We start from the raw sequence: 16,779 nt of genomic DNA, 5'->3' as shown, positions 1-16,779 counted from the left end.
CCAGATGCATCGTCACCGGACTCCATGACAGCGAATGGGCAGACAAGACAGAGCAGCGCAGTGCAGCAGCGAGTTATTCAGCGCGAGTTCACATCATCATGGGAAAAGCAAGAAATGTACACAAATCTGTTATAATGTAATTTATTCCCATGCATGCTGCTCAGAGTAATCTCAGTCTTCTGGAGGAAGAATGAGTTACTATAGTTACAGGGACGCTCTGTGTCTCTGTCGCCTTGAAACTTTCTTGCGATTCCCAATAATAGGTTAGGTTAGTATACCTAAACAAAATCATGAATGTAAGTACCTCAATGCTGAAATCTAGTAATATAATTTTACATTTTTGGTTAACATTTCACAGGGTTGCCAACACCCTCTAATCTCTCTCAAAGCAATCTCTCAAATCTCACAACAAATAAGAGACGCTGCTTCACCACAGCTGGCTCAAATCAGTGCAACTCTGAGCTCAGCACACCAGGTTAGGTAAGGCTGTTTCTCAGGCGGAGCAGGGTTGGATGGGGTGAAAAGCATTTCAAATATGAAATAGCCGTTCTTCTAATAATCATTCCCTGCCCCGATCCACCCAATTATATACTGTTCTTGATGCATTCTTGGTTTTCATAGCACCCTCAATCTAACTAATCTAGACTGGTGCAGGTGGCCGTTTCTTGACTTAATCCAAGATGTTAGGTGGTGTAGAAATGCAGGGAATTTGTTTTAACTTACAATTTTGTATCTTTCCAAGTTTACTCCCCATTTTAAAAAAATAACCAGGCACCCATGCATAGACTTATTTACTTCTATTTGGGTAGAGAGTCTAAAGTGGGGAGTGTCGGATGATTGAAGCAACTCGGTAAGGAGCATAAATCTTTCTTATCATATGTTTTGAAGATAAATTTGTGTAACATTTAGAGTGCATATCAAAAATGCTTCCCAATATTAGCAAATTAGCAAAAAGATCCCCCTCCCCTATGGGAACAAATCTCACTCCAAGCTGAAGTCAGAAGTTGGCAGCCCTGATGACAGGCCTGTTTTTAGACTTCTGAACTTGTACAAAAACAACATAGTTTACCTTAAATGTCAGTAACATTAAATGAAATCCCTGTTGCTAATAGTAGAAATTGTGGAAAATGCCCATCCCAGTTTCCAGAGGCCTAGGTGTAATTTTAAAAGTGTTCGCTTTGTCCAACAAACAGCACTAGAAACTTGACTAGCTGGGTGACTACTTATGTTTGTAGCACATCCAAACTGGACTTGAATATGTAAACCTGACATGCTGAAAAAATACGACTACAAGCAACAAACAAAACAGAACAGAAGGATGAAATGAAGGTTTTTAAGTGGTAATGGTAGAAATATAAGTAGTACAGTGCCTCTGAAAGTGCAGTAGTAGTACAATTACCAGTACTTGCAGGTCTAACAGTAGTAGCAGTAACAAGACGGCATGTGCTTCACACTGCAAAAGGTTCCAGTTTTTACTGTTAGGATCTAAATAATTTAGTGTCCTGCGTGCTTCCTAGCTGGGCCCCCTGCTGAGAGACACACACACACACGCACACACGCACACACACACACGCACACTACCAGTGTTCACCAATTTCTCACACTACTTGACTCAACTCTTGCATCTTCATACATAATACACTGTTCATACACACACATATAAAGGCACACACACACACACACACAATCACACACCCCTGCGCCACATAATAAAACACTGGTTCTACCACCCACCCTGCAGTACACCACAAAGAGCTGACGGCCCTCCCCCCATCCTCCCTCCCTGCTCCCATTGGCTGTGAGGCTTGGATGCTGGCAGAGTCTCAGACCAATAAGACATGTCTAAGGTGATGTCATGGAGGCAGCATTGATGCTGTTGCTGATGCTGTTGCCCGGCGCCTCTATCCGTGCATCCAGACGGGGGTAACCGTAGTCACCGGTCCACCATCAGCAGCAGAGAAGACAGGGACAGAGGGGGGTGAGTCTGCAGCACTCACATCACAAAACACACAGCGGCACACATCATCTGCATTTCACTGTGAGCTCTGAAGGTTAAGTTTTATTGTGTAAGTGAATGTTGTGTGCTTGTGTGTCTGTGCATGTGTGTGTCTGTGTGTGTTTGTGTTTGTGTGTGTGTGTGTTTGTGAGTGAGTGTGTCGGTAGGGCGTATTGGGGCGAGGGTGAGGATAGTGATGATGCGGTGGTTCCTGCTGACAGGAGAAAGAGGAAGAAGGAGAGGGAGAGGACTCAGTGTACTCAGTAACTGTATATGGTGTATAACCTGTGTTATTTATTATTGATCTTCCGTATGTGAGGATGCAGCTTTGTTCCTGATTTTGGGAAGGAGGGAGAGAGAAAGAGAATGGGAGAGGAAAATGAGGGAGTTTGTATGTGTTTATGTAGCAAATAGGGGTGTGTGTGTGTGTGCATGTGTGTTAAAGACAGAAAGGATGAGAGTAAGAGACAAATAAAAGATTTGTGATTAATAGTTGACAAAAGTTCCTCTTCACCTGATATTTTTGAGTGGTTTTGAACGTATGTAGCGTCCTGTGTTTGGTATATATTTCACCTTTAGCTGTGCAAGGTTCAGGTTTCATTGTGTATTTATATGCAAAAAAAAGGGTGACGAAAAACAGTTTACAAAGCAATCTGTGCATTAACTCGCTTCCAACCAATTGAGTCAAAATGCCTCATAAAAATGACAGATGTAGATGGGTGTTTTGGGCTAAATGTTAATATTCTCGTGACGTAGGACATATGGGAACTTTTGTGTGAAGTTGGGAGTACATTATAACTACTCCTGCTATGACAAATCAGAATTTTACAATCAGAATATTTCTAGAAATAATCAGAGGTGTGTAAACATCAGATGAACATCAATCAGATGGTGTTTGGAATTGATATAAATGGTAATATTCATTACGTACTGTTTATTCTTAATGCATGAATATGAAAATATATATATAGTAAGTAGTACATCAAATACTGCGTCCATGGAAGTCAACAAAAAAAAAAAAAAAAATCAATTTCTACTTCTAATTTTTGGAAACTCAAGGTTCATCTGGGACACTGAGGGTATCAGTGCTCTGTACAATCCAGCAGGAAAAATGAAAATCCAATGACATCCACTTTCAGGAAATTTGATATCCATTAGAGCAATATCACCGCCGCAACTGCTGAAAGAAAAACTACTGCAAATATGGAACAATGTTGAAGTTTTATTTGTGGTTGTATGAGACTTCTGCTGACTGCGCAGATCATTTCCAGTTTCCAGGGCATGTGTTGATATATGAAGCGTTACGTTTTAAATCATCATTTCCGAATTGGAATTGGAACTTGACTTGACAAAAAAGTGTTGTTTTAAGTTTAAAAGTGTTATTAAAAGTGTGACTATAATCCGGTTTATATGAGGTGTCGGGACATAGCGGAAACATATTTTTTATGTCTTTTTTGAGAGTGACGAAATAGATGTTTTTTTTACAAGAAAGCCACAAGGTATTTACAAAAGCACAGGAGAAATATTACCTTCAGCGTAGATGAAGAACAGTTACCTCCTGGGACAAAAATTCTATGAATATCATAAAATAGTATAGCCTAATGAAAAACCTCTCGGTGGTATAACTGTCAGCAAAATTTCCCATCAGCACCACCCCAAATGTTCCCCATGTGTACCAAGACCTGTACAAGCTGCTCTCCCTCCCTCTCTCTCTCTCTCTCTCTCTGTGTATTGACAAACAAGAAATGGAGCGCTCTCACTCCTGCAGGAAGCGGTGCATTGATCTGCAACCTGGGTGGTTTCATAAGATGAGAAGCAGCTGTGTGTGTGTGTGTGTGTGTGTGTGTGTGTGTGTGTTTGCATTCCAACAGTGCAGCAAAGCAGTATCCTTACTGCCTGATTGGTATGTTTGCCTGCAACTGTATATTTACAGGTATCTGTACATGCATTCATATTGCTACATGTGCCCATATATACGTGAGCGTGTGTGTGTGTGTGTGTGTCCTTGTGTGTGTGTCCCACTGGGAGCCATGTCAGGAGGGTCAGGTGAGTGTGTGCTCTACACTGTAATGAGACATCTCTCCACACACACACACACACACACACACACACTCAGGAGCTCACTTCTATAGATAGAAGCAGGTAACCAAGAGATGCTACACAGAAGTGCACAAGGTGAATGGAAGTACGGAAGACGGCAGATGGCAGATGGAAAAACAGTTGTTCGTCAAAGAAATAGTTACTCAAAAGTGAATATGCATGTTGTCGAAAAATGTCGAAGCCTTCCGTTAATCCAGCAATAGCATCCTACAGCTGTCTGGATAGCACAGTTAGCATGCTGATCTTGAAAGGATAAATACAGTTTAAGCATTTTAATTTTATTTACAGCTTTCCTTCTTTGCCATTAGGTTTTCTTTAACTTGACAAGTCTCTCGCCTCGTGGTGCATTCTGTATTTGGCTGAAATTAAGACAGAATGATTAACGACTGTCCCAGGTGCTGTTTGGATGATCACCTGTGTGGAATCCCTGCTCAGAAGATGAAGGGGAGCTGGTTGAGATGCGGGCGGGGCATTTGGGCTTTCTGGCAGACACGTCCCATCACAGATGTTTGATTAAATAGACTCACGTCGGGACACAGCGGCACGTCTCTGTAGTGGAAATCAGTTTCATGATGTTCAAATCTTTGTTTGCCCTCTAATACGGGTATAACTCCTCAGCACACAAACACAAAAGAATTGGGCCTAATTCTGTTGTGTTTCCACATGATACGAGGGCTTATGTTTTGATGATACTGGATCCCAGAATTAAGGGATACTTAATTAGTGGGTGCAGTCAGCTGTGAAAAGGTCAACATGCTGTGCAGGCCACTCCTAGATTCTGACATTTTAAGATTCTCCAATTAGCGAACAACAAGTATTTAAGGATTCACAACCTTTGAGTAATTTGTTGTTTGCGTATAACCATGAGTGGCAATGATGCAGAAAGTTCTGTCCATTATCATTAATTTGATGAGGTAAGAAATATAATTGTCTATAATGGTACAAGTTTTATTCACTGAAGTGTGGAAGATTGAGGAAAATTACCTTCAGTAGCTTTGTTCACTTAGTTAAAAGGTCTTGAAAGTCTATGTAGAATGAGAGAGACGGAATTACAGCATCCATCAGATGTTCATCAATTCAGTGTTGATTAGGCCATCTGACAGTCAGAGGATAGACGCAGAAAGACAGAGGGATAGTAGGTGGTAGAAAGGTCTGGTGAGACAGTTGCTACTTTGCTGTTTCTCTCTCGTAAAAGTGCAATTCAGTTCTATTCAATTTGTGGTTTAAATTCATTAAAAATGTAATTGGATTGTTGTTGAATTGAATTTCCTCTTTGTCGAACAGTTAGATTTGATGTGATTAACAGGCAATAGTCGATGTATCACAATCACGTCACATATTGCAGCACTGTTAAAGGAAAGAAGTACATTTTTAGCAGGTGGTGAAACCGGCTGGTGTCGTGGTTGTTTCCTTGCTTTGTTTTTTTATACCTTCCTCTTCCTCTCTTGGATATTCTCGAAGATTTACAGCAGTTTGTGGCTCTGGTGCCACGGCTGTAATTTGGGAGTGGCATTTTGGGAAACATATGAAATCACTGAAGCAGAAGTGGGCATGGCATCACAGATCAGCGATATGTAACAGTGGAAGGAATAGTTTGACATTTTGGGAAATAAGCTCATTCACTTTCTTGCTGAGAGTTAGATGAGAAGATCAATACCGTTCTCATATTTGTGTGTTAAATATGAAGCTACGGCCAAATTACAGTTATCTTAGCTTAGCATAAAGACCGGAAACAGTGGGGAACAGCTAGCATGGCTCTGTCCAAAGCTAACAAAATCCACCTACTAGCACCTTTAAAGCTCATTAATTCGTACCAAAACCGAAATGTAAAAATGTCAAGTTGCGTTTTTTATGTCCTACACTATTTCTTGGCTGCAAGTAGTGACTTCCTGGAGTCTCTGCTGGTTGCCTGGTAACTTCACAGCGATACCATGACAATGATGAAATAGTTTGTCATCTTAGGACGGAGCCAGGCTAGCTGTTTCCCCCTGCTTCCAATCTTTATATTAAGCTAAGCTAACCGTCGCCTTGCTCCATCTTCAACTTGGCAAGAAAGCATATAAGTGTATTTCCCAAAAGGTCTAACTGTTCCTTTGAAGTATTTTGGGTCCTTTACTGTAATCAGAAGCTATTTTAATGTTTTCTAATGAAATCTCACATGAGGAAGGATGTGCACAGTCTTTCTGATGAGGACCTCTGTAAATCAAAATGTAATATAATATAGTTTATGTGAGGACATTCTTTTTATTATTCATTCTTGTTTACTTCCTTGGCTGGATATTCTCTGTCTTTATTAAAACTGACAGACTATCCTTGGCTGGGTAGCCTACATTTATTCTTTACTTCTGCCAACAGTTCTTACGCAGAGCTTTTCTCTCATTGGTGGAGTTTAACTTTAATGGGAGGAGCTTTCACAAGTGCTCTGCAGTTTTTCTGTCTTATTAATTCTCTCTTGAGCCACGCGCGCTTTCATTATGTGACCTTTAAAGATGCTTGATGTAATCCTCCCTCTCTCTGTCCCTCTCTGTCCCTCTCTGTCCCTGCGTGTGTGTCTCTGACAGACTGAGAAGGATCTTCAGCATCCCTGGAGAGTTACATACGCAGTGAGAAGATGACTCTGGCAGGTAAATGCAGTCACAGCAGAAACCTGCACACCTTACAGCTCCCCTCCTCCTCCTCCCTGTGTATACTGCTAATGACTCCATGGTGCAATTTTACTATCTGAATCATAGATCTTGTCATTATTATGACTGTTGTAATAACACAATGAAAATGACTCGTCACTTTCACTGAAAAGGAGAATTACATCATCAGCCCTTGAATGCTTGTTCATCATTAAGTTTGTGTCAACACAATGTCAAGCATGACAGCACAAGTGTGTGTGTTTGTGTGTGTGTGTGTGTTTGTGTGTGTGTGTGTGTTTGTGTCCTCAGCCTACAAAGAGAAGGTCAAAGAGCTCCCCCTGGTGTCTCTGTTTTGCTCCTGCCTGAACCCACAGACTGCAGAAAAACCTACATACAAGGCAGAAGGTAAAAGAAATCTGTTTTTCACAGACATCAATGAATCACGCAGGAAGAAATCCATCATAGCCAGGAGACGCATGTAAAATCACATTTTGATTATGTTTAACAGTTTCCTTCTATTGAAAAGTCACGGTAAATAAAAAAATCTAAACATGGCTATGATCCAACACAGATGCGGTGGACCTGGGTTGGTGCGTCATCAAAGACGTGGAGGTGATTGAGCTGAACAAGCGGGCATCGGGCCAGGCCTTCGAGGTCATCCTCAAGCCCCCGTCCTTTGATGGCGTGCCAGAGCTCAACACCTCCATGCCGCAGCGCCGCGATCCGTCCCTGGAGGAGATCCAGAAGAAGCTGGAGGCTGCCGAGGAGAGGCGAAAGGTGAGGGGTGAAGGCGGAGCCATGGGGGTTCTTCCAAACTTGAGATTGTCTACGATGATGACGCCCATAAGAAACCCAGATGGACAAACACTAACCCTAAAGTGCAACCTTAACCTGAGCTATTTGTAACTCATTCAGGCGACATAAAACGTCTGACAACACTCTTTGTGGGCAGAATGATTTATCGACTCCGGAGGAAAAGGGTGGAAACAGATAAGAGGAAAGAGGGAGGGTGTGTTGCAGTGGATGCATATAGGAAGGGAGGAAAGGCGAGCTTGGAGGGAGAGTGGGATGATGAAAAGAGGGACATGAAAGTACAAGGGCAATCACGCAAGGACACACACACAATGGCTTATATTCATCAAGCGGAGAGGACTGTGGAAAGAGGGGGAGGAAGAGAGGGGGAAAGGTGAAGAGAGAGGGAAATTATAGCTGAGGCAGAGTTTCGGAAATGTATCCTGCAGCAGAACATTCAGACACCTGCAACATCAAACACACCTATTAACAAGTGTTTGTCTATTAAGTGCCTTTAAGGACCAAACTGTCATGTCTACTTTCTGCTTTTGTCGTGTGATAACTCAAATTAGACACATGCACACATCATAACGTCTATTGTGCCTCTTGTAACGCTTAAGGTCTCCAAGATTGTAGTTAATCTCCTCTTTTTTTTAATCCTTATTTAAGTATTTTGTAACATGGACAAAAATCACCTGTTGAATCTATCTCCCTCTAGTGCCAGGAGGCCGAGCTGCTGAAGCACTTGGCGGAGAAGAGGGAGCACGAGCGTGAGGTGATCCAGAAGGCCTTTGAGGAGAACAACAACTTCATCAAGAACGCCAAGGAGAAGCTGGAGCAGAAGATGGAGGCCAACAAGGAGAACAGGGAGGCTCTGCTGGCCGCGATGCTGGAGAGGCTGCAGGAGAAGGTACCGTCCAATTGATATTATCATCCCTATAACTACTGTATTCTTTACCAAAAGGGTTCTTCAGTGTGTCACACTTTAATTCAACAAATACCACAAACTATGTCTACTTCAGACTGTAATTGTTCTCTGGGGTCCAAACTTGTCTGTAGGGCTCCTTTTTGTAAAAAAAAACAAACACAAAAAACATCCATTTTGAACAATATAATGCAGTAATTGCAATAATCGGACCCCAGATGTGATCTGTGACGCACTAGCAGCATATTTGAGATTACTATTAGTTTGTTGGCATCACCTCTATTACTATTGTGGCCTTTTAGGGCTTTTCTCTCCCCAATTGTTTTCAGTTTGTCATTCCACTGTTTGGACAGTGTGAAGAAAGCTTATAAGCCTTTATGGAATAGTTTGACATGTTGAAATGATGAAGTATGCTTTTTTGTTAGATGAACAGATCAATATCACTCTCATGACTGGGGGTTTAGTAAGGAGCTGGAGCCGGGAGGCGTTTAGCCTAACTTAGTATAAAGTCTGGAAGCAGGAGGAGACAGCTATAGCCTGGCTCTCTTCAGAGTTCAATATTCTACCTAACCTCTTAACTTCACTAAATAAAACATTGTGTCTCTTGTGTTTAATCTGTATGCAAACAGAGATGTAAAAACAATAATTTCTGGTTTTAGGGGAGTTACATCCTGGAAGTATTTCTTGGCGAACATCAGCCAAGCACTGTGAATTCCTGAGCTGTGTCCAAATGACTCCCTCGCTCACACGAGCACTATTCTGACTCTACACGCCCTGCATAGTTTACTCAATAGTGAGCAATAAATCACAATTTCAGGCGTTTATTAATCATTACCAGTTTCATTGTGAGAATTTATCAGCGCACCATATTACATTTCACAGGATAAATATAGTGCACTATATAGTAAATAGTAGGGCTGTAGTCAACCAAAGAAAATCTTGGTCGACAGAGTGCACTGTAAACTCGGCAGCCACACATTTCTCTGTTCTGTATTTGTCTGTTTTGTGTCTTCAGGTTAGGCTAACCCATTGTTGCTAACTTTGGAGCTAACCTCCTTCACTTTTCCAGCATTTGGGGAAACAACAGACGTGACTTTTTAGCATTTATTAACTGACACACTGTAGTCTGTACTGTACATTTACTGCCAGACTGACAACTTACCGCTCGTATCCAGCGTCACCTCTCTGTCCCTCGCTCTTTCCCGCTCGCTACGCAAACATACTCCTTAACGGCGCCACGCGACCAGTGGTTTCCCAGGCAACGACAGACGTTGACTCACGTACCGGAACAGCGCTGCACAGAGACTCCCTAACGCTATCGATTTCCAATCAAATATTAAAAAATATTTTTTTTGGCCTGGCGGGGGTTATCGTTGTTATCATTATGGAGAAAAACAGATTCAGTAAACGTTCAGTACGTTCACTAAACGTTGAGTACACTTATACCCAGCAGTCTCCATTAGGTTGGGCGAGTTCAAAGATGTGAAAACAACGGGGGTGTTTTGAATACACCCCCGTTGTTTTCACAGGTAATTTGTTAGTCTGTCCCTCCCGCCGCAGGAAATAATGGATTAATCCTGGAAAGCTGTTGATGTAGCACTTTTCTCCTTATGAAAATAACACGGAGATTATTCGACCAATGAGAATTTAGTCGGACGAGAGCATATCGACCAACTAATCGACCAGTCGACCAGCAGACTACAGCCCTAGTAAATAGGGAGTGATTTTAGATGCAGCCTCTTGTTGTCCAAGAGGATGAATAAACTGTTGTTCGTCAAGAAAGAGTTACACCCTGTAACTTCCTCTAAAACCACAGGTTGTTGTTTTTACATCTCTCTCTATGTACGGATTAAACAAACGAGATACAACGTGTTGATCTGTGAGCTTTTGAGGTGTTGATAGGTGTCGTTTTAAACTTTGTACAGAGCCCGGCTAGCAGTTTCCTCCTGCTCCAGTCTTTATGCTAAGCTAGGCTAATGGGCTTCCTGCTCTAACTCCATACTTAACACACAGATATGAGAGTTGTATCAATCAGTGTGTGGGTATTCGTTGTATCTATTTTAATTGTTTTTTTTGTCCAACACCTATCCCACTGAGGTTTTGTGGATGTGCACACGACTATGTTGCGTCAGTGGCATCAATCTTCTCATCTAACTCTCAGAAAGAAAGTGTAGTTTCCCAAAACAGTGAACTATTCCTTTAAATTTTGATATATTTCACTAATTTTGACCAGTACTTTTTTACTGACACCCAAATCTTACTGTTTTCCTGAGTGCAAATGAGGCAAGCCTTCAGTATCATGATAAAGCAGATTTACATTTCTATTTTAACATTGTTCACAAGCTTGATCAGTAATTATGAATATTATATGAGGAGGAAAATACTTTTTAGTTCTCCCCATTCTGTATCATTCCCCCGTTCAAATCTTTATGAGCAGCTGCTGAATCGTTCCCTCGCTCTGCTGGCGTCTCCTTCATTAATGCTAATATATTCATGAATGCAAATGACTCTGATGTTGCTGTGTCTCTGTGTTTGTCTGGCAGGACAAACACGCGGAGGAAGTGAGGAAGAACAAGGAAATGAAGGAGGAAGCCTGCCGGTAGACGAGTGAAGTGAGGGATCTGAGGAGGAAGAGAGAGAAAGAGCAAGACTGGGAGTTTTTGTGAGTTGTTAAAAAAAAAAAAAAAGGAAATCAAAACAGTGCAGGAAAAAAAAAAGAACTCAATAGCAACTCGAACAAAGAGAAAAGATGCGTTTTCATATTGATGTATGCTTGAAGAAGCTGTACAAAGTTTAGCCAACTCTTGATGTTGAAATTCAAAAAGAAATCGTTTTTCTAAGGAAAGTGTGTGGTGGTGGGGGGTGGGTAGGGGGGGTTCGGAGTGGCATGTAAACAAACATTTCAAATTTTGAAAAGAGGAGCAGCCATGGATGTTAGGAGAGGAGTTAAAGCTGCATCAAGTCAGGAAGAGATAAAAATTTAAATTATAGCTCTCTCATTTATGCACTTCCTTCAGTCAGACAGCAGGAAATTATATTATCCTGCATGGTACAACAGCAGCATCATAAAAAACAACTAATGAAATAAGAAAAAGGAAGGAAACTAAGCTGTGTTTGTCTTGCTTTTAGCAATGATTTGTATCAGATGTTGGCATTGAACGCTACCAATCTGGCAGCAACACAGCCAATTACACAGTTTCTTTCCGATTATACTGTGACTACGGAGAAGGGAGTTGTAATCTAAATTGTTACCTTGCGGAAGATGAAAAGATATGATGCGCTTGAGTAACACTGGACACAGTAGTTTAAAGAGCCCTATTCAGTCAAAACCAACACAAGTCAGAACTAAGAGTCTAAGGCCTCTTCAGTCTTTAAGTTACAGGTTATTTACCAGTACACAACACACAACACACAAGCTTTTGCTGTTTCCGAAATTAAAAATAAAAATTGATTTCCCTAGGTCCACTGCTCTCATGCTAATTCTTCGCTGCACCGATTTTAAGATTGTTTAGTCTGTCTGGGGACGTCTGTGTGCTAAACTCAGTGAATCACACTGAATTGTTTATGAATTTAAAGTGTAGAATCAGGCTTTTGTTTCTTTCTACAGTTCTCTAGGGGAGTAAAAAAAGGGTATAAAAGCTTGAAAAGTGAGGAGATCTGCTGTATTCTGCCATTTTAAGGCTCTTTGTGAAACTTTTAGATCCTTAACTGTAGTGTAGTTGTAGATCAGTGACATTGCATTTGAGTCTCTTAGGTTTAGAGCACCGATTGCACTCTTGTTTCATTAAGCACAACTCAAAAGCACATATGCATACATGAAGGACGGTGAATATATACAGTATAAAAAAAAAATAACATCACAAGGAGGCAAAGTAGGAAGAAGCAGCAGTTCAGAATTTGGACATAATTTGGTTTTTGAAGAGATGAGCTCGAGGGTTTTCTGGCTAACCAGCGGTCTCACTTTGCTTTGGCATGTGTCACTGTGCTCTGATCGTCAGTTTATGATTTTCAAGGGGGATTTAAACATTAAAAGAGTAAACAGAAAGATGAAAATTTGCTCGAGTTGTTGAGTCATACTGACTTGAGTGAAACGCTGAAAATGTTTGCACTGTAGTTTGGGAGTCGTAACATGGGGTTTGTACTTGCTGTAACTGTGTGTCGCTATATGTCTTCAAGGCTGGATTGATTGTATCTATTTGGCATGGTCAGTAAAAACAGCTTGACTGAACTCACACTTTGCTCTGGTTCTCATGATTTCTCACTGTGTAGTATAATAGTATGATACTCTGTATGGACTCACACACACAATACACATACATATGATTTCAACACTTTTACAGTGTGCAAATGATCTAGCTGTTTAATAATAATTCCTGCATGTAAACTTAAGTTATTTTTAATATTATTATTACTGAATTTATTACTCAATATATTGTTGTTATCTCACCTAAGCAAAATCATTTTTCACAGCCTCATTAGACATCATAGTTGTTTTTTTGTTTTTTTTTAATGAAGCACATTTATTTTGTGAACAAGGTTATTATAAAATGTGAGTAATAACAGCGATAAAGTATAAAACAAGACAAAAAACTTTCACACTTTTAATATTAATTCACATCAGTCAGTCAGCGGTCATTCCACATCGTTCAAGAATCATTTACTGTACAAAGCATTAAGCACTGTTTGCCAGAGTCTGCATCTCTGGATTAAAGCTGCATTAAGCCATTTTTGACCACTAGGGGGCAGAAAGAAATGCAACTATTTGCAGTTTTTTTTTTTGATACTACCAGTGTATCAACGTCTTATGGCTAACATGTTTAAGGATAGGTTCACAATTTTCAAGTCTTTCTTTAAACAATAGTCAGGTGAGTGAATGAATGACACAAATAGTGAATTTATTACTAAAAAGACTGCAACTGTGAAAGATATCCACTTTATGGCCGAAGCTTCAGATTATCTTCAGATAAATGTTTAAATACATTTTGAGGACATTGTAAGCGCATTTGGAGGGGATTTTCTAATGGTCAGTATGAACAGGAGGAATGATTACAGCAAGAAAAACCTGTTTCATTGTTCAGAAAGACTTGAAAAATTGTGAACCTATTCTTTAAAGGCCCAGTCACGTCACAAAGTGCTGCAGCAAAATTCATTCCCACAAAATAGGTGGTGCTGGAGACTCGGTGATGGTGAAGGGACTTTTCACAGAGCTAATTGGTACACTTGGATTCGGTTATGACATGAAAAATATTGCTTAATACAGATTTTAAGTTAGGAAGCAATAAACACAGCATGCTTGCTGGCATCAGAGCTCTCTGCATTACTGTTGCGGTATAACGATGGGCCGCACACAGGTACAGCCCACTGAGATCACCTCCGTTTCCAGTCTTAAGTCATACTTCTTGGCCTTCTTCCCTCTTTTGTTTTTCTGTCTTTGCCTTGGGACTCTGCAGTAGGATGGAAAAATGAGTCAGAAGTGGTCGGATGTCCATTTTTGAAGCATTAAAAAGTAACCCCCTTTGTTTCCCTAACTGTTATCTGGTATACACTCCTGAATAATGCCTGCCATGTTTATGTCCCACCCTAGCACTGCATTTCAACAGGAAATGCGTGAGATTAAGAGAGATAATTGTCCCAATTGTTGGGTTGATCCAAGGCCAACCTCACATGAACTCACCGTATTTCTAAGCATGCACATAACGAAAATTGTAGTGCTGTAACCCGCAGTGAAAACAAAACTAGAGGCAAAAAAAGCTAAAAAAGTATAATAAGTTGCTTTTACAAGCACCGCAGTGGCTCACCTGTGGAGGACCAGGACCTGGTAGTAGATGGGTTTGGCCTCCAGGGCTGCGTCCTCACCTCCCCCCTGGAAGCTGAGACATCCGGAGGTCAGGCACTGAGCCTGAGGGATCCGCCGCGGCAAACGAGACGCCTCATCGGAGTCTCTAGATAGGAACGGAAAGAAGAAAAAAACTACATTTATGCCTGTAAAACTTTATAATCTTGTTATGGACACAACCTTTTCATTAAATCACCAAAAAACATAATGAAAACAAGCTTCGGAGAAAATGTAATCCATGAAATCAAAGACATGTTAAAATGGCAGTGGTAGTGGAAATATTCAGATCCTTTACTTAAGTTTAAGTACCCATGCAGCAATGCAAAAATAATCCATTACAAGTAACAAGTACGGTTGCAGCTGCTGGAGGTGGAGCTAGTTTGAACTACTTTATATAAAGTTCATTAGTTAAGTCCAGTGGTTCCCACCGCAGGGGTCACCAGATACATGCGAGGGGTCGTGAGATGATTTATCGGCGAGGAAAATCTGTTTTCACTTTAGGACTTGGACAACTCATAGACATCTGACACTGCTTTTTGTGAGACGTCAACAGCCAAAAAGGTTTGCAACCACTGGTTTCATCATTTTTCATCATTACATTTTCAACAATGTGTTGTATATTAAAAGCTTGTTCCATTATCCACAGTGTCAAATCTTCATCTGAAAAGTAACATACGCTGCAAAATAAATGTAGTGGAGTAGAAAGTACAGTACTACGAGTGGTAGTATAAAGTAACATCAAATGGAAATACGCAAGTAAAGTACAAGTACCTCAAAATTGTACTTGTACAGTACTTTTGTAAGTGTACTTAGTCACTTTCCACCACTGCAAAATGGTGATTTTTGGCAAAAGCTCTGTGAACTGAAGAATAAAACACAAAATGACATTATACTCAGACCCGAACAGCTCCTCACTTGAAAGTCCAGGGTGACAGAGACATGTTGGCGATGGATGAAGGAGACGTGCTGGCGATCTGAGGCTGCACCGAGGAATCCAGGATGAGTCTCACTGTCTTGCCTTTAAGTCCGGTTCCCCGGCCCAACTTCACCGTGACTTCTTGGTTTTTCCTGGCGGCGTGCAACAGAGAGGCGAGGCCCAGCACCAATATAGCTCTTAACACGCAGCGCAGGCTTAAGTGCTTTTTTGGCTATAAAACGATAAAGAAATGGTTAAAAACAAACAGCAGCTAAAGAGAGATCCAAAAGAGGACGAACGGCGAAGAAAAAAAGTTTTGCTCATCAACCTACAGTAAGAAATTTTAAAAGTTTCGAATTAAATTTTGCGCTGCGCACCACCATTTCACTCTATGTGGTCACATTCATTCATAAAAAAAAGTTTGAAAAGTTATCTCATGATCATTGAATGGAAATAAAAGACATCAACTCACCGGGATCATGATCGTGTCGTGTCTCGCCTTCAGAGCTCAACCTCACTGTGAAGCGTTCCTCTCGCTGTCTTGCTATGATTACATTCTCACTGTGTTTATATACAGGCAGAATGTGTTGGTGTGTTGACAGGATCTGTGGTGCATTTCCGCTGTTACTGTTACTGACTTTAAAGATACACACGTTGATCTACAAACAAGATCAAGTTTTGTGTATTTGTAGTAGGAAATTTTTTTTTCTTTCTTTATCTGTATCTATCTACGTCCCCATCACTTGTTATTCTCTACCTTTGTATGCATATTTCTCATTATCTCTCATCAATTCAAACATACAAAGAAAGAAGAAAGACTTGAGAAGGCCTTCTTACACTTTTGTACATTCTCTTTAATTTGCAAAGTCTCTGAAAGCAATGTTCTTTTTTACTTGACTACGTTTTAATCTATCATAACCGAGTCAAGCCTCCGGTGTGAAATGCGTGTGTTGATGAGCCAGGTGACACTTTCATATGTCTTGTCTGTTGCATCCTGTCAAAAGATGTGAACGTTCACCTATAAACTGATTGATGTGGCTGTGAAAACGGCACACTACTACTTTTATGGCAATGAAGAAAAGGTTTCTGAGCTAAAAGGAGAAAAAAAGTGAAAGTCTGACATGAAAATCTGCAACTCACGCTGGAAAATTTTTGTAGAGTGTCCAAACCAAACCAGAGTGTATTCTGTCAATCCACACCCAAGTAGAACAAATTTTTGTGATAGGCTTTCAAAAAATCTGGCTTAGTTTAAAACTTTTCTGAAAGCAGAATGAAACTTCTACATACGTTCTGAACTGCCCCAACATTAACTCTCTTCATAGTCATATAAAACATATAACATAACTTTACGCCCACACGCTGCTAACCCACTCTAAGTAATATAGGTCAAGGAAATGCTGACAGGGGTTCTGGTAATAAATCAGCATAACTACTCTTCTTGAACAATGGGTGTGTGAGAGAGGCGATAACATCTTCTCTCCTCATGCATCATATGAGTGAAGAGTCTACTAACTGGAGCACAGCTGTACTGGGTGTACGGTGGAACAACTGGTTTCAGAACACGATGCAGTTTCACACCTTTAGACTTCA

At 40.7% G+C, this 16,779-nt stretch overlaps 2 protein-coding genes and 1 long non-coding RNA gene across 3 annotated transcripts; 1 reads left to right on the top strand and 2 right to left on the bottom strand.

The window, feature by feature from the left end:
• The first annotated feature begins 1,343 nt into the window (after window positions 1–1,343).
• stmn4 (stathmin-like 4) lies at window positions 1,344–12,665 on the top strand. Its single transcript, XM_067572371.1, has 6 exons — window positions 1,344–1,978; window positions 6,658–6,720; window positions 7,030–7,125; window positions 7,292–7,497; window positions 8,231–8,422; window positions 10,981–12,665. The coding sequence occupies exons 2-6, from the start codon at window positions 6,708–6,710 to the stop codon at window positions 11,038–11,040; spliced, it is 567 nt and encodes a 188-aa protein (XP_067428472.1). The 5' UTR covers window positions 1,344–1,978; window positions 6,658–6,707; the 3' UTR covers window positions 11,041–12,665.
• Window positions 7,390–10,250, bottom strand: LOC137169289 (uncharacterized). Its single transcript, XR_010924432.1, has 3 exons — window positions 9,600–10,250; window positions 8,208–8,410; window positions 7,390–7,477 (listed from the first exon to the last, which is right to left on the bottom strand). It is a non-coding gene; the product is annotated as an uncharacterized lncRNA (long non-coding RNA).
• A 357-nt stretch (window positions 12,666–13,022) lies between the features above and the next one.
• Window positions 13,023–16,380, bottom strand: il17a/f3 (interleukin 17a/f3). The gene is made up of 4 exons (XM_067572284.1): window positions 15,662–16,380; window positions 15,189–15,421; window positions 14,236–14,379; window positions 13,023–13,881 (listed from the first exon to the last, which is right to left on the bottom strand). Exons 1-4 carry the CDS (start codon window positions 15,668–15,670, stop codon window positions 13,755–13,757), a joined length of 513 nt encoding a protein of 170 aa, XP_067428385.1. The 5' UTR covers window positions 15,671–16,380; the 3' UTR covers window positions 13,023–13,754.
• Between the last annotated feature and the right edge of the window lie 399 nt (window positions 16,381–16,779).

The sequence above is a fragment of the Thunnus thynnus genome, chromosome 18, assembly GCF_963924715.1.
Source record: "Thunnus thynnus chromosome 18, fThuThy2.1, whole genome shotgun sequence".
NCBI lineage: Eukaryota > Metazoa > Chordata > Actinopteri > Scombriformes > Scombridae > Thunnus > Thunnus thynnus.
This window is presented reverse-complemented; position numbering and strand designations above follow the sequence as displayed.